Genomic DNA, 22,497 nt, shown 5'->3' with positions numbered 1-22,497 from the left:
TATTTAAAATAAAAAGTAAAAATATTTACGTAATTTATATCTTTTATTGAATTGTTTAAATGGTTAAAATATCATATAATTTATTTATATAATAATTATAATCCTATTCGAAATATTTAGTATTAATTTCAGTTTAAATTAGAAATATTTTAAAATTTTCATTTCTCTTTATAGACTTCCCAAATAGTCAATTAAAATTATTATTTCTCTCATTATATTTACTGAATATAATTATTATTTATATGAATGGAATATAATTCTAAGTATATAATTTAGTCATTTTAATTATTTTTCCTTATATCTATTGGACATGTTTAAATTATATTAATCATTCTTGTAAATTGGTTAAATATTAAATTAATTAAATATTAAATAATCAATAGTGGAATATGATAATAGAAAGAACGCGTATTTACTTTGTCATGTCTGTTTCTAATTATTTTTCTTATTATGTAATATTAGAAATAATGTTTTAAATAATATAAAAAATATTTGATTTATCAGAAAAAGTAATCATAAAACAGATTATGTAAATATATATTTCCAATAGGAATTTTTAGTTAATCATTTGAAGTTATATAGTTTTATGCATTTGTATTTATTTTTATGGAACCTATATATACATATATGCAAAAGTATTTACATAAACTATATTAAATATTAAATATTTATATAAATAAAATTATTTATTAACCTTAATAGTTTGAATTTGAAGTAATGTGTCCACAAAATGACAAAATAATTTAAGATTGCAACAAAGTAATCAAGGAATATAAATAATTAAAAAAATGATTAAGATTTGCAACAGTGATGATAAAAACTGAACTGCTATTATACGAAATGACACATAAAAACATGCTCTTTCTCTTTCTCTTAAATATGGAAAAATAATTTTCCAGATAAGAATAGAAAAATGAAACATTTTTTACAGACTATGTGCATGAATGTAATATTCCTGAAAAAAAAACCTAACATATACGATGACACTGTTGTCATTCTTAGAAATTTTTTACGACAAATGTATAGGGCAGAGGAAAAAGGGTGCTCTCGACGTTTTTTTTCCGCGAAAGTGTAGAATTGCGAATATTGCAATATCGAAGACAAAACTAAACAAAATATACATAGGTACGCACGTGAAAAAAAAAGATAGATTATCGATTGCAAAGACTTTCCTTTTTCATATACACTAGGTGTGACAATCTGGAAAATACTAGTGCTTTCGTGGAGAAAAGACATTAGGACGAAATGTCTCGTTTCATGCAGATACAGAATGGGTGAATAAAACTTCGTGTCACATGTAAAAGGAACTCTGTCATTTGTGCAGAGAAAAATATGATCTTTATTAAAATTTCTTCTGTTTATAACGTTTCTTACATTAATAATTTTAAAATTTCATATCACATTAAACCTCTTTTTCTTTCAGCTTTTACGCTCATTACGTTAATATAACAGAAAAATCTCTTGCTAGTATAGTTTTATAATATAATAATTTAGTATAAGTATAACAGCGTCGACCTGTCGTGTTCAATTAAAATATAGATTTGATAAAAAAAGCCACATAATTTTCTCAAATTCTATACATAATTTGACGACAAACGTCGAATGTAAAATAAAATGTGCACATTTTTAAATCAAATTTATAAGAGTTTAAATTATATCTGAGTAATATTATTATTTTTATTTTATTATTACTTATATTTTTATCAAAAATAATTATGACTTAGAATCAATTATTGTGGTTATAATTTTTCATTTATACTTAGGAAATTTCAATGTTCTAATTAATATATTACAATATGCTCAAAGAAATAACCGTATTTCGCGTTTCTGTAAATGTAAAATGTGTGTATACGTGATTAAAAGTCTGCTAATATTATAATAATACTTGAAAATATCTAACTTGGAAAGTACCTAACATCTCTTTGAGAAACATTTCAAGTATCGTAAACGGGACAGAAAATTGAATTTCCGAGTTTCCCAGAAGACAATGTTTTCTTTTCGTAGTAGAAATAGTGCAATGATGTGATAAGAGTCAACCGTAAAAGAAAAATAAAAGCGACAAACACAAAACGGATATAACAAAACTATTTGTGGCGGGAAGTTGAAGGCCATGAAAAGGAAAGAGAGCACGGCAAAACTAGGTAATTTTTCTTGGCACTTGACACAGTGACCGTCCTTTCATACACAACGTTCAAACTTTTTCAATCGAAAAGACTATCTAGCCAGCGATCTAGTCGTCTCTCTTTATTTCGCTTCTTTCTAAATAATTGATATTTTAGACTCAAACTCGTCAATGTTATATTATTATATATGTAAAACGCCAAAAGAGAAAATATAAAAAGAATATAAAAAGAACCACTGTTATAAGAAACATATAAAAATGTTTAAAGATGCACTTTTCTATAGATAGTATAAAAATAATGTGACACATCCAACTGAATGTGAAAAATTAAATAATGAAATATTTTCGCGAGAATAAACCAACAAATATTTAGATACGCAAGTCCATTATAAGACTTGGGAAATCACATAATCAAAAGATCGCTTTAGCTCTCTTGAAATTTTTCTTGAGAAAATAAAGAAGATAGAGACGAATTCTCTCGCAAACGCCAGGCAAACTGTAAAAAGAGTAAGCGTAAAGAAATTTCTCGAATTACGTTTGCGGAATGGTAAAAAATAGCGGGAATGAAAACTGGCAAAGTCTACACCGCGAAAAGGACATTTACTGTCTGCGCGAATCGCATAGATTATAAGCGTCATATTCTTAAATGAAACACTGGCGGCTCCGTTTACATACTTCTTCTTCGAACTGATTAGATATTCCATCTTTCAAGCTTTGTTCCCGGAATCATTCTACGATCCCTTCCCATGAAAGAAAACGCCTCGGGTATATTTCCGTCATGGTGGTTTTTAAAAATATACTCGAGAGATGTGTAGAGATTGTTTAAACTCTTACAAAAATAGTTCAATTTTATCTCTGACATTGTGCTCAGCAAAAAAATATATACATACATAGAATGTTATCGTATCCGCTTTTAATTATGTTCCCTTATGTAGAGTGTACATTTCAAGTACGGATTTTTCAAAAAGTACAACGCGGAAGTGACTTTAAAGATTCACCGGTCGCTAATGATTTTATGCGCACGGAAATACCGTGAAGTAGTCGAGATGCACATGCGCAATCTGAATGAATTTTCTAACGCATCGCCCGCGGCATGACATAACGTTAATGCACTCTGTCTCTTATTTGTCGTAATTATTTTTTCGTAACAACATGTCTGTAGAATCGGCCTCGAAATCCTATTACTACGTGATAATTACATTTGAACAGGTACAAAATTATATCCGGCAAATTAGCGCATGATGCTTTCGAGTTTTAAATGACATAAGCTGTCCACAAGCCGAGATGCTCTTTTCTAAAAATAAAGTATAAAAACCGCGTTATTCAGACGAGCGCATTAAATAATTCGCGGTTTTTCTTCACCTGTGCAAAATTATGTGCCGACGGTATTCCACGAAGACGTTCTATTATGCTGCAATCTCAAAAGGATTTTCTCACAAGAGAAATAGCAACAGTTCTTAAAATTCTTCGATGATAATATAAAATTTTCATGACTTCTTTTTGCGAGGAAAATGTTATCAAAATTTATTAAATTATTTAATAATTAAATAACTTATTTTTAGAATAGAAAATTAAAAAAATATATTTCTGTTTATTATTAACTCCGTTAATTAATTCGATTATATAGTTGATATTATATGTCGCTATGTATAATAATTATATTGTGGTTAGAGAACTTTAAATAAATTATTATATTTATTCGCTTTAAAAAGTTAATTAATTTAATATGCAAATGAGTACAATCTCATTTATTCCGCCAATTAACATTGAAGTCTCGTAGAAAAAAGTAATAATTACCAATGTGATTCACGATCTCGTTATTATTTTCTGATAAAATCCTTTTCTCATTAACCAAAAAATTTCATTCTTCTTTTTCCTAAAACATAAATTATTTTAACATTAAAAATTACAAGATTATATTCTTATATTCTCTATTTTTTTCTTTTTTTAAAAGAAAAAGAGACACATTAATAGCACTAGTATTGTACTTTTGAAAAATTGTTATTAAATTATTACAAATGTAATTCAAGTATTTTCGTAACGGTAAAAAGCGAGACTTCGCAAAAGGACTCGCCTACGCAAGTTCCAATAATTTGAAGTTTGATAGACGCATGTCAATGACTTCATTTCTTCATCTTCATTAGCGCTTCTCTCGATCAAATAAATGTGCTTGCACTCTTGCATTCGCGTCTACCATTTACCGATGTTGTATAAACCGACAATGTAGACAGACGACATTGCGTCGCTTGTATAAAATGAAAATAGCATTACCGAGCCGGGATAGAGTGGATGGAATGGAAATAACTTTGCCGCGTGCCACGACAACTCGGTGAAATTGAAATTTGTGTTTAAGATCTCGACACTCTACTCGACGCTACTGCGTTACCACTAATTTATGTGGATGTCAATTCGACCGCCAGCGAAAATGAGACATTTCCGAAACAATGAGTTACGATTAATGTATTTTATCCGTTTTTCTCTAAATAAAGTTTACCACGGGAAGGAAAAAGGGGGTGAGGGAGGAAGTAGCAAAATCCTGAGATGCTCTATATATATTTAATTCTTATATTATATCCAGAGATAGACAAGATTAAATGCTGCTTAATTTTTTTACTTATCGCCGCGATAGTATGAATAATCAAAGCCTTAATAGCATCTTCCATATTTATCAAAAATTTCACCTGACTTTAGATAATAGCGTTGATAAGGACGAAAACCAACATATTTAATATGCAGCGTTGCCGTGCGATCGTTGTAATATAGAAGCTGTACAGTCATTATTTCCGCGATGTAAACCGCGATAAGTTCCCTCGACATTTAAAGGCCTTCAAAGTTCGTCTTCCAAGCGCGAAGGGAATACGGGAAGCGAAAGATAGAACGAAGGAAGAGAAAAGGATCGAAAGAGAAAAAGAGAGAGAGAGGGAGAGAGAGGGAGAGAGAGAGAGAGAAAGAGGGAGGGAGAGAGAGAGAGAGATAGAGAAGGAAATGAAATGGAAGAAAGAGATGTAGAGAACGAGGGCACGGAGTGGATTGAAAGAAAATCTAAGAAACTCGAGAAACAAGAAGTTGTGTCTTCGACCCCGCTCCGTTCCGCCTCGTGCCCTCATTATATGCATCCCTGCAGAGAAATATCGTCGCCGGGGTTATATACCCCTCGGGGACTGAAACATCTCCCGAAGAACTTCATTGTTGATTATTCAGACAAATTTATCGCGAGTCATTGTTATTGCGAGCTAGCGTAAGCGTGCGCGCATCCGCGTTGAACTTGATGATCCATGCGCATGCATCTATCGGATCTGGCATCTGAAAGAATATCATCGCTGAAGAGACTCACCCGAAAGGATCGTCGAGAGACGACGAGAGGACGCGTTTTTAAAATCGTTCGTGGAACTGAAAACGTCGGCGAGCTCATCCGATTCTAGAAGACGTGAGAGACGCTTGGGATATCTTTCTTCTCACTACGCGAGGATCCGCAAATCGCTGCTCCGGAACATAGTGATCTCTCGAGACTCTCGCCTGATCGTCGGCAAATACGTCGAGCCGTCCGGATGCGCATAAACGGGAAAGTGATGCCGGACCGTCATATCCCAGTGTCGCGTGCAGCGGTCCCTTAATTAATCTCTCGCTTCGAGGAGACGAGCGCATCCACGCGGCTTCAAGAATGACACACGAGAATTCGTTCGACACGTCGCCGCCGCCGTCGCCGTCGTCGTCGATATTCGAGTGCGAAGAAGTGATAAAGTTATAATGATCGCGGAAAATCACGACGAGGAGAAGTTATATATATATATATTTAATCCCTCGATCCTTTCCGGCCGCATCATTCCACAAGGAGAAAAAAAGCTATTCATATATACATAGATATATATATATATATATATATATATATATATATATATATATATTATATATACATAGATACATATATCCATGTTTTTTCGATCCATTCCACCGCGGATGGATAGCGTTGTCTGTTGAGTGTAAATTTCTATTTCGAACTTCGTTCATTGAACGCGCGAGTGATCGCAGCGGACGCTAAAAAAAAAAAAAGAGAGAGAAAGATGGCGATGGTAATATCGCCCCGCAGTAAAATTGTCACACTGTCCCTACTGATCGGCATCATCATACTAGTGGCTCTCATTATAACGGGCGTGATCGGTATCTGGAGCGGAAAGAACGAGAAGACTAATGGCACGGGAACGAAAATGGTCAGCAGTAAGCTCCAGCAGATCACCGGGTATGCCGCTATGCAACACGTGAGTAAAGACTAGATTGATCGTACTTGTGAGACACGACCACAAGAGCGACAGAATTTCTGACTTATTTTTTTATTCAACTTTTTATGTCGATTAATTGATGTCTCTATCTTTCGAAAATAATACCTACATGAATATAACGGTCTTTTGTGCAATCTGTATTTTTTATTTCGCGAGAACATGACTGAAATCTCTTTTATTGAGATGCTTTCGCAATAGAATTAAAATTAATGGATTTTTGATATTATGAACATGAAATAGCAATTAACTCTCATAGATAATTAATATATGATAATAGAAAGATGTCAAGTATAAAATGGACAGCTTTTATATAAAACGAATCTGAAGCGTCACTTTTACAACTACAATGAGTTATAGTTGCGTTTAAAAATTATTTGTTCTTTGGATAAAATTATAGGAAAAAATCAAGTATATTATGTTCATCCCTTTTCCAATAATTTTAAGTAAATAATAAATAATGAATAGTCATTCAATTAGTACTTGAAATATTACATTACACATTTTCATTATATAATTGTGTGTGTGAGGCAGAATATGAACCTAGATATTATTACTATACAAATGATACAAAAATATCATTATACTTTTCTTTCGAAAAAGCTTTAGAAATTCAATTTTGAGATAGTGGCGCTTGTTTCCTTTATATAAAATGCTTGGTACATGGATTTTGCCTTCGTAAGAATTTTCAGTCAACCTTGACGAAAATTGAATGTCTTTGACGCAAGGACTTTAAATAATAATACAACAAATAATAATAATACATAATTTTCCTTATAAAATTATCAGGATCCTCGTATTTTTAAATTATTATTATTTGATATAAGTATTATATCAAATAAGATGGCATTTTAATTAAATTCTCGTTTAAGCGCACAAAATTGCTTCTCATTTTTTTCAAGGAACACTTTCAGACTGTGTTTTCGTTTATAATAAAAGATTTTGTAAAAAAGTCATTCAATTTTCACGGAAAGAGATCGGTTTTAAGATCGGTTCTCGCGAAAGCCTGCGCATAAATTAATTTATGCGTTTCTCGAGATACACGCATCAAAGATTTATCCCACCGATGAAATAATATCGCACACGGTCCTAAAATTCAGCCCTCCTCTCCCCTCGCTGTTTGTTATAATTAAGTTAACGTACTCGCATCCCGCTTGATTGGATGCACCTATCCCGGGATGCAATTTTCGACATTGCCGCGCTCTCTGCGCGGGGTATTATCATCCGACATACTCGCGCGTATACACGACCGCGGGAATGCTCCATGTCCTGTGCCACGCGTGAGATGCCTTTACGTTCATCTTCTCATGCATATTAATATTATTCGACGTGAACCGCGAATTGCTCCGAGGTTCTTGAATCATCGGGCCTGAGAAGCGCAACGCCTGTAAATAAACGAAATTAACGTCGCTATTATCGACTATGTCGCGCTAGGAATAAATTTACCCGACTGCATCGGGCTCGGTGAACATACTGCATGCAGCATTTGCCGCTGTTTATCGGAAAGAGAGAAAGATACGCGCACAATCTCGCGAAAACAAGTGTCGTTGTAGAAGTAGCGCGAATATTCCATCGTGCATTGGAAACGACGGATGTTTAATCCGTTTATCGGTGGAATAACGCGTCGTGACGGAAAACTTTTAAGTAGGTCTTATAATTTACATATTTAGCCGGTAGTACCGCCATGAATAAAATTATACATTGATTTGCACGAATACACAGATAGATATTTGCATCTCTGTTTCGCGCGCGCTACTTCGTGTTGGATTCATGCATGCATATGTATTAATATTACATGATGTAAACCGCGTCAGTATCGCAACTCCATCATAACAGAAAAGTCCTATTTATTTGACAAAGACGCGCTGAGAGAAATCCGAAATTTAATATAGTTTACGCGAGTTGGAGCAAAATATTTAATGTCGCGATTGGCGGCGGTTAATGCTTGTGATTAAAATATATAATTCATTTATAAAGGATTGTCAAAATTCGAGAAACAAGCATGGAATTTAGCTACCGGTAGTAATTATCTCGTGGAACAGTCGCTGTCGTCGCCGATTAAAAAGTCATGTCAGTCGTTGGTGATTGCTAATTAAAAATTCCTGCTTCACTGTGCATTCGTGGCTACTCTTCCCGCAATTATCAATGTTCCAGTTTTCGAGTCAGCAACCTATTCAGCGACTCGGCAATCCCACTGCGACAATTAAAACTGAAAATGCGCGTCCTGTATTTACTTATCATTAATCAACGATAATCAAACGCGTTGCGAATTTTATAACAAATGGATCAATTACTTGATAATAAAGGATTTTATAATAAAGGCTTAACAAAGGAACGGTGACTCGTCATTTCGAATGAAATTTTGTGGATATAAAACAATGGCTTAAGATATGAAAACAACTATTGTCTTACAAACGTACGTTTCATCATATCATCTTAATTATTAAACAATTTTCAGCGTTTCTCGTACATTAACTTTAGAAAGTAAAAGTAATATATATCATTGAACGTAATTTTTAATGAATAATATTAGATTCTAAGTCAACGTTTCTGTGAAGAGGTTTAAACTCCTGTTTTCTGTCATGAAATCTTAAAATAAGACAAAAAATCGATGAAACGTTATTTTTGTTTTGGAACGACATTAAAATATTTCGTACATTTTATACTTTAATAGTCTAATTAAATTTCCTGTAGGAGTTTTAGTCTCGAAAATAGTCCTTCAATGTAGACATTAAAATATTGACTGTTTATCTTCGGTAATAGGAAAAAAGTACATACATTGCAGAAATATAATATATTATTTTTGTACATGATTATCAGGAAAAAAAGCTGTTTTATTTTCGGGATATAAAAATATGACAAAGTTAAAATAAATAAATACTTACAATTGGTTAAATGTTTTAATTACAAAATGTAACGTAGTCGATTAATTGTAACTTGTCACCTTATGTATTAATGTTATTCATAACGTGAGAAATGCTAATCATAAAATTATAAGAAAAAATATATTTTTTATAAAATACAGAATTAATATTTATAAGAAAGTTCAAACCGTATATATACATATGTATAATTACGCAATGAAAAATATATTTATAAACAAATACTTTGTACATTATTAAATTATTATACAAACATTACATTAACTTTAATTAAATAATTCTTCTTTAAATTTTTTTAAATATCTTCTAATCTCCTTACAAACATTATAAAATGGAAAAAATATCTGAGACCTGATATGCTTCTCTAATGATAATATTGAAAGACAAGAATGCAACAGGAAATTAAAGTACACAGAATGCTATAGCGGAAATGAATATTGGAAGTTTCAATTAAATTGACGGCAGACATGTATGCTTTTGTATGATGACTGGTTATTTTCGCTTAGATATAACTGGTTCAAGAAATTAGCTCTATACACATAAGTTTCTATCCCAGACCGCAGATAATCCAAATAGCTTTACATAATGATACGCAACTTTTATACAGAATGTCTCAGAATCCCGGTTTTTTTGTAAAAACAGATTTCAAATAATCTTGACTTTAATATGATTTTAAGTTTTTTATTATGTTTGAGATTTATGGATATACAAATAAGTATATGCAATTTAGAAAAAAACCTTATCTCTCCATTTTATGAAAGATGGATAATTAGCTCGCGTTTTAAAGATAATCCAAGGTTTTGTTATTTAATGTCAAAAATTAAAAAATTACTATACTTATTATATATTTATTACAGTTTTATTTAATATAACGAGCTTTTTTTCAATATTTTACAACGACTATTCCTGTCTCAGGGTAGTAGAAAATAGACAAAACATAATAAACGCTGCGATATATGTAGATCGACGTACATAACGTAACAATGCTTGAATTTGATCAGGATGTCCTGAAGACAAATCGGTTCCGACGTAGAAATGGCCGTTAAATCTTAGCGATATCAGTCATGACGCTGAAGAGAAATAGGCAATTCAAATCGCTTTAGGAATCCTATGTAGTCAGGTAGACGATATATTCACGTTCTTGCAAACATTACCGAAGGTTTCCCATGCCAAGGAACAACTAAATCTTATGGCACGTAGTGCGATCCTTTTATTTTATTTTTTTTTATTTTATCGTTGAAATGTTCGGAGAAATTTGTCTGCTTTAAGTACGGCTCGGGAAATCGTCGCGTTTAAGTACGAGTCTGATAAATTACGGTGTGCCCGTATAATACTATATATATATATATATATATATATATATATATTTTCCCCCTAGCACAAACTAACACGTAAAACACAAAACAATAGTATCAACAACATAAAAGACAAACAAGGCACAATCGAGTACGTGTTATGTATAATTTTAAATAATCTTTTACAAAATTTTTTAATAGCACATGTGATACGTTTCTCACATAGTTTTGACATAACAATATAATTATATTCGACCAATATCAAATACCAACTTAAATTTATAAAAATATAATTAGCATTATTATGTACATAATTATGTTTAAACATCCCACAGATCGTATATATGCAGAGCTAAGAATATAGTGTGCATCAAATATAGTGTGATTTATGTGAATTTTAAAAATTTTATATAATAATAATTCTTAGAAATTGTTAGTAATAATCCGTCGCGAATTGGACTTAAACAATAAATGTGAATGCTATCGAGGTCGTGATGGCATGGAAAATCTCACTCGAATCCAGAATAAGGCACTTTTATGATGTACTAAATGGCCAGTGGTAGAAGGAATTCTGATCTACTGCGGAATCAGCCCATCGTAATCCAAATCTCCTTAGAGAGAAACGAAATGGAACTTTTCATAAAATATATTTCCTTTCCTAGAAACACACTCTCAGCGTCGAATCCTATATAACTCGCTGTCGGCCAAGTTTATACTGCCATGTCAAGTCATCGCTAATAATCATGATTGCAAGAGTTGTAGATCACATAATTAAAATTGAATAATATTTCAAGCATAAATATTATTGAAATCATATGGAACAACTCTTATCAAATTTTTCAATTTCTCTAAAAACAGGAAACAATGCATTTATGAGTTATTTTATAAAAAAAAAAAAATATATATATATATATATATATATATATATATATATATAACTATTATTATTAGATATTATTATTAGATGTAGATATTTGTAATATTTGAATGTAACTGAAATATATTTAATTTTCTCCATATCTTCAGGATATAATTAGAATTTTATTTCTTTAATTTCGCGGATATAATTAGAATTTTATTCCTTTAGTTTCGCGAAATTCGACAAGTAACATTTCGAATCTCATGAGAACTGAGAAATTGATTTATCTCGACGGCAACATGCGGTTAATTTAATAGATGATTCGGTAACAATATTATTTGAGATAATTTTCTCTTCGTGATGCTTTCTCGATATCGCTAGATGCGGTATCATTAGATATGACAATAACGTAACATTATTCAAACACAATGCCGACCTACAATACTTAAAACCGCGAGAAGAGCGAGGAACGTTTGGATATCAGACGTGGCTGGTCGGTAGCGGTAACGATGCCGAGGCTCTCCTGAAAGATATTTCGGCAGGAACGGATGGTTATACGGACTGCCAACGTCCATTGAATTTCAAGCAGGTCCGTTTACTGAACTCGAGAAAGAAAGAGAAGGAGAGTGGAAGAGAGAGGAGAGGTCACGTTCGCGCAAGTGCTCTCCGCAACGGAGCGAAGAATCGACCCACCGCTAACTTCGATTTATATCCTGCCTGCTGGCACCCATCTCACTTTTATCGCGCTTTTAATTCGGCTTTTCGCCGTCCCGTTAAACGAATTAGAAAAACGCGGCAGCTACGCGCCGAGAAACGGCGATCTCACGCCGTTTGCGATGCTACCTTGTTGCCTGTTGGGTACATCAGAACGGGAACGAGATTCTCGATAACTTTATAACACGATCCATGGGCGGAGCGGTCTTGCTCGAAGAAATATCGTGAAAAGACAGGATGTAAAGATTGAGCGTTAAAATAAACGCTGTTCCGCGGTTAACTTTCGTAACTATCCCTTTATTCTGTATTAGCGCTCATAAAACTTTCGGCGCCGGAGAAGTTCGTCTTCCATCTCTGATAGCTTCCTGTAGCGTTGTGGCGTGTGGAACTTTAAAGAGCGCTTTTAACCAACTCTGAAAAATCGGGTTAACGCTACAAAAAGTCAGTGCCACTCTACGGTGTTTTCAAAAGTTTCGGGCGAAAATCATCGGTTTTGCTGATGTACGCTTTTTTTCCAGCGCGCGATTCCTTGCGGGGAGATTTCTCCGCGTCTCGCTGAAAACTTTGCAAGTGTTTTAGGATTACACGTCATGCGTATAGAGCTTTGCATTAAAAAAACGGGCGAATTACGCCGCATTCTTGACATTAAGCTTGAAAAACTTGCTAGCGCATCCCAAAGCAAATTAAAAGCTCGCCCCGGATTTAAAGTTTCTTTAGTAAGCGCCCATATGGGAGGTGTTCCTCATGTGAAAAATATAGTAGCACGTTATGACATACTCTAAACTTTTCATATAAGGTTACCACAAATAGTGGTAGCGAGGTGTGTTTAGAAAGGAGAAAATTATTTTGTGAACTGACCTAAAAACAGCTGTCCCATCTTCTACTTGTTTCTGCTATCTACGCTGCTATGAACAGCGGTACATTTTTTCCAGAGATAGCGAGATATCTGCAAAGCAGGTTGCAGATAGCCTCGACAATTCATAGCTCCTAATGAACTATCTTTTGTCTGCTCCCTATTTTTTAGCAAAATATAAAAATATGGCATCAAAAGAGAGAAAGAGAGAGAGAAGAAAAAAATAATAAATTTTTCTACAATTTAAAAGAAATAAAAAGATAAGTGTTAGAGAAAGAGAGAATTTTTATTTTAATTTAGTGAAAGAAGGAAAGGAAACACTTTAGTTTTCTTTTATAGTATATTTTATGATAGTAAATTTTTCCATGTAATTTCTCCTTTTTTGTTGCTTTGCAAATTCGTTACTTGAGCACAATTATGCCGTTTTAATTATGAAATACTTTCTGATAAATTCTTTAAAAGCGATATCCCATCTAAGAGATTAAAGGAACTGTCGAACCTTATAAAATTCACACACGTGACGTAAATATTTTAATTTACAGCCGCAAAAATCAAATTTTTTATAATCTCTAAATGCCATAGCACGTTTTCAGTTCACAACTAAAAAAAAAAAAAAAAAAAAAAAACATGTGGATTGATATCTGTTAAAATTCCAATGCGACAAATCCCCGAAACGCGATGCGGAATTGATTACGGCAGCTTTTCTGGCGTTAATTCGTCCACTGAATTTTTGATAGCCGCACAATTATTTATTTCCATCCTTTTAATATAATATTTTGGACTGACGAAAATATCGATCTGCGTCCTCGCATTTCACGGCACATATCGCGAAAGCTGACATATTGTTGATGTTTGTGCATCTCTTGGTTTTCGCGACCTAACTGTAGAGAAATGCAACTTTATTCTGCTTGTGTCTAAAGCGTTTAATACGCTAAGCGAGCACTATCGGACAAACACCATCGAACGAATAGATTTGCGGTAATGTATACAAGGATTCAGGACAAATATGCTTGTTCGATCGCGCTTGCTACTGATTCTCTGTCCACATAACATTAGCATCCGATATTCTCTAACATCCACCTGAGATATATATATCCCGTAATGTTAATATTCCTGTACATTTATTAATACTATTTTATTTATCGGTATACCAAAGAAATCTCACACGTATGGAAATTATTAAAAATTATTCTAGATTAATTATAAGAAAATTTAATAAAATTATATATTAATTATTAATTTGGAGATATATATATTCCTCGACATATTCATATAAAAACAATATTTCTGAATTAACTGTTTAATGTTTTATAATGTTTATAAAAACTGGAGAATAGACACTTTAATCTCTATTTTATATAAACCAAATGAAAAAATTAATCATAAAATATAAATACATGAAAATAAATACATTTGATACTTGTCAAAGTAAACTGTTCTTCTCTTACTGCATTAAACAGCATGATAGCTAGTTTATTTATTAATTTGATTATTATCGAGATTATAGAGGAATTTGTGCAAACGCTTTTACTAACATCTCTTTAGTCAACGAACGTTCACCCGTACGTCCACTAATGCTGGTATAACGTAAACGCGTGTGGCATCGCGTGACTTGGTAAACTTGTGGCTAAGCAGCCGACAGCATTAGGAAGAGTCAGCTTGCGAGAAGAGAAGACAAACTTCCCTAATAAATTATTATTACCGTTGGCAGATAGTTCTCCGTGTTGTGCGTGACAAATTTGCGGTCACAGTATGCAACTACAAAAATTGCCAAAAAGTTAATAAGAGCTGTTTAAAGGAATCCTGAAAGTTTTGGAACTAACAGTGCGTTTTTAATGCGTGCTTAATGCTATTAACAACTTCTTAATTCTTAAGAAAGAGAGAAATATACATCCACGCATTTCTTTGCTGCTAAAGAGATATAATATGATCGGAAAAAATAATCAACTGGTTATAAAAAAAAAAAAAAAACGCAATTTGCTTCTTTGATGTCATCCAATCTTTTTATAATAGCATGAAATATTAAATTTTCTTTCAACATATTATACATAGTTCAATATGCAAAGTGCATTTAACCTCCAAAGATTAAAATTTTAGTTAACATGAATCTTGTTACCATTAACTTCATTTATTCCTTTCCAAAAATTAAAGCAAGGGAAGTTTCTTAATATGACGGGAAGCTGAGAACTAAATGTCTTATTTCCTGATTTTATTAGATTTTTAAATCTTTTTAACAGATATAATTTTTAACGAAAGAATATAATATTCTCTCTACGGACCTGAAAAACATTGGATGTGAATATCACGAAGTAAATTGCACTTTGGACAATTTAACATTTAATTATTTCTTTTTTTTGTTAATTGATTTCGATAATGACAATGATGCAGCAATGTTGTATGTCATTATTTGTTACAGAGTTATATTGTAGGTACGTATACTAAAAACTTGTTGCTCTCAACCGACTTATCGATTGGCGAATTGAAAAACTCTCTAAAGAAATCTTGTCGCTTGAAATTTCCGTGTTAAATCTTATTAATTAATCTCTTTGGATATCCTTCGGTACTTGTCTGCCTAAATCAAAATCCAGTTCGCGAGAGCGAGGCTCTGCTTTTCAACAAGGATCGCTACTACTCTCGAGTGCCTCGAGAGCAAAATTCTACGCCCCTCTTATTGCGCAAGTGGCAATCAAAAGAAGTTTTACAGCGTCGACAACGAGAGGCGAAAACTGCCAACATTGCGTCTTAAATGCCGAGAATGGGTGCACTGAAGTAGTAAAGTGAGAAGCTACATGTACAAGAGAAATGTACAAAAAAAAAAAAAATTCACCTTGCGAAAATTTCTCTTTAGAAACTTAGTTTTCCACAGATATTTTATTTCTCATTTCATTATTTTATAATGTGTACTTTTTATGATATAGCTTCGAATTCTATTTTTATAGGAAAGCAATCAGCAATTATTGTATGTGTATCTTTCACGAATTGAAAGAATTAGGAGTTTTTCTCATTTCAATATTCTGCACAATTCGCATCTACCGTTGCACGTACAATTACTTATTACGCTTCTATGGCTCATCGCACGACGTTCAAATGAACGCATGGCCAATGCAATTACACCAAAGCGTAGCCGCATAGCGAGGTATCGGAGCAGAGAAGACGAGCCGGAGAGAAGCGAGACAAGAGGGGGGAGGGAGAGAGAGAGAGAGAGAGAGAGAGAGAGAGAGAGATGAAGAGGAAGAGACAGACGGAGCGGTGTACAAACGCTATTCGCAAATTCGCTTCTGCTCACACGACCAGGACTATGTCAGTACCTGGTTGTAAATTCAAACACGTAGGTCTATATCGATCGCATGAAATATATCTCTTTGATCGTGCTTAGAAACCTATCCTCGTTATACGAATATAACGGTATAACAATTGCCACTGCCTTTGTATAACATATATGTATAACATTTAAATATGTAATGTCTACGAAAGAGATGCCGAGATCACGAGCGAATAATCGAGCGATCATGCATTTAGGATGTTCGCGTTAATTGAACGCGTATATCGCGACAGTGTACCACTTATTCAAATAGGAGTTCCGCCGCACGAATGGCAGACATGTTGACACTGGTCAGTTCGATGTGTCCGCAAACCAAGGCTCGTTCCATCCGCCAACGGAACTGCTGTTCATCTACGAATTTACAAGAGCGAACAGGACTCGATCTACTAGATAGTATATGTACTGTCCACATCTCAACGCGGTAATAGTTGTTGAACGAAGTCTTACATACATCTATACATACTCATGCATAACTTAATCATAACAAGATCTCGCTCTCTCTCTCTCTCTCTCTCTCTCTCTTTTCCCCCTCCTTCTTCCTCCTCTTCCGCTTTCTCCCTCGAGGAGACGCAAGCGTTACAATAACAACAGCAAAACATAACTGTGCTCCGTAAACTGATGTTATTTCACATGCTTACTAAGAGATAGTCGCAAAGGATGAAGAGAACTAAGAATTGATGATCCGTGTAAAAGTAAATTTATTATTATATTGTAGTTTAAAATTGAAGAAATTTAAAAGTATGTTCCAACAAGTATGAAATATATCTATAATATATAATTGCTTTCTACAAAAGCAAGACTGTTATAGAAGCAACAATTATACAGAGTGATGATGATTAAGAGATTAAGAGATGATTAAGAATAAACCAATAAAACAATATTTAAGAATGTTGCAAGAAGAAATGTGCAAAGTTATATATATGATAATAAATTTATATATATTATAAATAAATATTTTTTAACACGTTGATCTCATTGACTCAATGAAAGTTTTGTTTGTGGATTATATCTACAATTCTTGCAAAGGAGATATTTACAAAATTATTTGTTAAAATTTAGATATTTTATTTTGATCAATTAAGCATTCATAGATAAAAAGAATATTAAATGTTTATTTATAATGACGCTCACAGGATGGTATTTTTATATTTTAAACCTAAGATAAAACTCACTTTAGACAATCTATAATTCGCAACAATTAATCTAGTACACATAGAATATTCTAGTACCTATGTATGTATGTGTTTATATTCTAATACATGTATATATATATATATATATGTTTCTTCTTATATTTTTACATTTTCTTAAGTATTTTATATATGTGCACGACACATGAAATTAAAAATAGAATTATGTCCCAAATTCACGAATTGTAGATCGTCTAAAGTGGATTTTGATTATAAATGCTTAATATAAATTCTTAATTGTTCTACATTTACTAAATTAAAATTGACAAATCTCTTTTAGTGTGTTTCAATCTACAAAATATTGCGAGATGTAAAATTCATATAGTAAATATCTATCTTTAAACATTTCTTAATTTTAATTTCCATTTTCCTTTAAATTTCAATTTTTATGTGATGGACGTCATTTATTTGTATCTCTTTAATATTCAAAACGTCTCAATAATTATAGATCTGTGCAAATAAAGCAGCAAGACTTGTCTTGTTTAAATAATAAAATTGTTTACTTAAGTTTAAATAAATAATAAAATTACTTATACATAACCATAATGAATAATGAATAAATAAAATTAGGTGTCTGGATTATATAAAAAGATTATTTGAAACTTCTTATTTCGAGAGATGTTCCTCGCATGTTAAAGTTTTTATAATTCGAATTATTCAACTTTAACCAAAAATATAGCTAAAAGTAAAAGATAAATTCTGAATCGATCAACAAACTTATCATCAAAACTTTAATTCCAATTTTAAAACGTAGATAAAAATAGAACGATCACAAATGTTGCCAACACAAATGTGCGATATAGAGAAAAAATTTCCATGATTTCTAATACATATGCATTTAAATACGAACTTTTAACTAGCTGCGCCCTTTCGATACCCACGGGCGCAATTACTCCCGATGTAACTTTGCAGATCGCCGCGCGCGCGTTCTACGAGGACCGAGATTCGATTAATTAAACAAGCGGCACGATTAACCCATTTCTGAAGCTGCTCGAAGCGCCAGCAAATCAGGCAAACATAAGAGAGTGTAGTTAGTATGTATGCAACTGACTCACATACAGCTGTGCTTTATTGTTACGCGGATGCGGATCATCGGTTAAATTAATTATTACATTACGTATAGAGAACGAATAGAGTAACGCATTTTAAGGATGCAGTTATTATTTATAATCGCATGTAACGTACTGGAAAAGTACACATGCGCGCGTGTGCATTAAACGACGGAGATTACGATGGATTATTGCCGTAAGCTCGCCTAAAGCTACTCGTTTTGTAAAACGTCGAAATTTAATCTCTCCTCCGCTAACATATAAAATAGAAATTTTCAGATAAAGGAACAATCAATGGCTCGTTTTTAATCCACCGATCCGTTATATATATCTCATCTTCTAATATACATATTTTAAAATCATTAGCAAGGAAGAATTATTTTCAAAATAATTAGTTATTTCAATCAGTTTTCTTGATGGTAAGAGATTTAATAATTTTCAAAACAGTTTTATCAGAGTTATATTTAGTAGTACATTTAATAGCTTTCTGGTAAATTGTAACTTTATCTTTGCAAAGTTATATCTTTTATGATCAGTGCTCGCGTAAATTAATCTCAAAAAATATACGGCTCCGAAAATCAATAAGGCTCTAGATGTGTGCCATCAGTCTTGAAGATTGGTTATATTTACAATTCATTAAAGTTACCTCTCAACTTTGTACGGCTTATTCGCTGAAAGCACTCTTGAACTGATTAATACGCGATCGTAACCGAACTCTGTGATAATCACGTTCGTGCTAATTCCAAGATCTAACAGTATCGCCAAGTTCTAAGAGACGTGCGACGGCCGCAATGCCGATGCGGGATTAGAGAACGATGAAGTGAAATCGCGGATTTAATGCGCAGCCACCACAGGTCCCGCGAGTAATCGAGGAACCAAGTGGCCGCTCTCGGCTCGTCCAATCTCGCGTTGAAACGCGGCGGCACAACAGTAGGCAACCGCGATAGATAACGTAGAAATTCTCCGTGGACCAAACTATAATGATGACACCTTGTCGTCGTCGTTGGTATCGTCATAGTCATCGTCGTCGTTCAACAGTAGGATGGACCAAATCAAGTTATATCGTCGCACTGGGCGTCCATTATAATAATTACATGCGCGGGACTCGGATCCATTACGGCGATATCCACCGACCCCCGTTGCGTTTCCGTGGAGCGAAAGTCGAAGCTGTCCCGTAGGAGGACGTCCGGAATTTCGATGAGGAAATTTCCCGCGTGACGTCAATTTCGCGACTGTATATTTGGACGACTACGTGGACGTAGAGTACCATATATGTAGGTATGCAGGAGAATCGTTGTCCTTTATGAAAACCGCTGAACGAAGCTGAACCGAGTATCCTTCGATATGTTCCTATACCCGGGCATATCGTCGATACGCTTTGGAAGGGAGGACCGGAAGAAGGAAGGAAAAGGGAGTGGGTTAACGCGATGAAACGATCTTACGTGAAATTCGACTGACTGATTTCAGGGCAGACGTCGTTATCGCGACAGACAAATCGCCGGTTGTACTCGGGGAGAGAGCTGTTTCAGCACGTTACTACTCTTCCTTCCTTATCGCTCCTTTTGATTATGTGTTGTTAGCAACATCAGCGAGAATTTCTAAGCGGTGAATCTCTCGACGTTTATCGGGTCTTCGATATGGAACAAGGAACGGTAAAGTGAATAAGAAACCTTTATCTTGCATTAATTTACGGATATGTCTAACAAGTAGCAATAAATCAAAGGTGTTGCCAGATAAAATACGATAATTATTATTACTGTTACAACAGTCGCCAAATCATCGCGAATTAAAAAAAGCGATACAATACAAAATAAGTATAGTATATAATAATAAAATAAATGTATATACTTGATAATCGCGACATCAAAAGAATACGCAAAAATTGTTATTGATATGATTCACTAAACCACTTTGAACTTACACGAGAGACGTCCATTAAAAATTACAATTTTAAAATACACATTCGGATTTATATGCGAAACGCAATTGCACGCATTAATTAGGTACCACCATTATTTGATCGCCAGATTCATTCACAAATTCATATCGCTCAAAGTAACATTCGATTAATTACTATTGAAAAAGCAACTTTTCTTTGAAAATAATTAAAATCTATAGGAATTAATTAGGTGCAGATTCTTTTAAAATCTTCCATTAATTTTTTTTGCTTGTCAAATGTAATCGAATGCAAAGAATAGATACAACATTTTTCATATTAATATGTTCGATTTTATAATCGTATTAAATCGTATTATATTTAGAATTTTTATAATCGGATTTATTATTAATCATATATTAAAATATATGACAATAATTCTCTCTCCTCCTTTTTATAGGCTTGAATATACAATAATAGAAGTAAGTAGTTTTACTTAAATATTCGATTTGTGTTGCCGCGCTTCTGATTTTATGTACCTCGCGCTATCATTTTGAGTTTATCACACCGCGCCGCGCCGCGCCGCGCCGCGTTGTGCGTCGACTCGCAGAGTCGACGTTTCAAACTTCGAATTAGCTATTCGCAGTGTGGTAAGCAATATACTTTATGTATATTTAACATGTTCTGATACAACGCGCAGCACAGTTATGTAATGCACTTTATTAATCTTTTATGAACGAATAAAGAAACAAGGAGACTGCACTTCATAAATACAGAGAAGCGCGGAGAACACAATCTGCAATTTATTAATGTTGAAATCTCTCATTAAAATTGTGACGCCTAACTATATTACGTTGTAAAACCTCGTGTATATATGCACATATTTTTGTTGAAACATGAGTAACAGAGAAAAAAGAAATAAACGAGAACAATACAATGTTTATATAATGATAAATTTTACGCAATTATACACGGAGAAAATTTTATATTAAAAATAACTATGGTATGTAGTAAGTGTGAACCATTAAGAACATTCCAAGTTAAAATGCTATGTAAAACTATAAAAATTGACGTAATTAATGTAATTTTTACGTAAATTACGTCAATTTTTACAGTTTTACGTAGCATTTTAACTTGCAATGTTCTTAATGGCCCACAGTTACTACATACCATGGTTATTTTTAATATAAAATTTTCTCCGTGTACGTGGAATAGGATGTAGCGTAAGGTATAAAAATAAGTGAGATATTATTGAAATTGAAAGAAATTGATTTAAATCACCTTATCGATTACAAATGACTTCGAAAAGTATTTTCTAATTGAATAATTTGCTCAGTAAACGGCACCGCTATTCGAATTGAGTCTAACTAGTTCTAAGACGTTTCGACACCACTGACGTGTACGGAATTGGTGAGAAAGTTAGTGCAAAGACATTTCGTATAACTACCAACGACATCGGCCTGTCAGCACGGTCTCATTACATTGCTTAATCGCGGTTAGATTTAAAAGAGCAGTCTAAAGCGATCGTTGTAATTCATTCGACGTGTTTGTTAATACGTTGTCGATTATTAATGGGAAATGCCGATGATGATAAACCTCTGATTTGTCTCGTGAACGACTAATTATATTTCAAGATTCATTCTGTGATAAATTGTATTTCGCTTAAACTTGGAAAATCAATATATAAGTTCAAAGATACATAAATTATATTTCTGAACGCGGTAAAGTTAATGTAAAGATGAACTGTAACTCGATTTTCCTTAAGTTTAATACACATAAGCTTTTAGTTAATAAAATGGAAAAATATATATCTAGGAAAGATTTTTAACGACTGAGATTCGCGAAGTTATAAGTCGCGAAAAAATATTATTGTATATTTTCCGTTAATGAAGTAAGATATTGTTTCCTTTACCTCTCTGCGTTTTTCTTTAGTCTTATTGTTAGTACTAAAAATACTAAAAATACTATAGAAACTTTTTCATTTCACACGATAAACTAACTTTCGCATCCGTATCAGTTTACCACTGTACTCATATGGACGACACGCGGAATACTAAATCT

General features: G+C 33.2%; 1 protein-coding gene across 6 annotated transcripts in view; it reads left to right on the top strand.

The window, feature by feature from the left end:
• The window catches only part of Mp (collagen XV/XVIII-type protein multiplexin), a 231,610-nt gene that overhangs the window by 133,221 nt on the left and 75,892 nt on the right, over positions 1-22,497 (top strand). Inside the window, exon 1 of one of the 6 annotated variants that reach the window (XM_072892642.1) lies at positions 6,040-6,378. The exons of the other annotated variants lie outside the window; for them this stretch is intronic. Coding sequence (XP_072748743.1) covers positions 6,184-6,378 — 195 coding nt within the window. The 5' untranslated portion in view covers positions 6,040-6,183. Of the gene's footprint in view, positions 1-6,039; positions 6,379-22,497 lie in introns of those variants that run through there. 6 annotated transcript variants of the gene reach the window in all.

Source organism: Anoplolepis gracilipes, chromosome 5, assembly GCF_047496725.1.
Source record: "Anoplolepis gracilipes chromosome 5, ASM4749672v1, whole genome shotgun sequence".
In the NCBI taxonomy this organism is placed as follows: Eukaryota; Metazoa; Arthropoda; class Insecta; order Hymenoptera; family Formicidae; genus Anoplolepis; species Anoplolepis gracilipes.
Note: the sequence above shows the minus strand (reverse complement) of the source record. Positions and strands in the feature narration are given on the sequence as shown.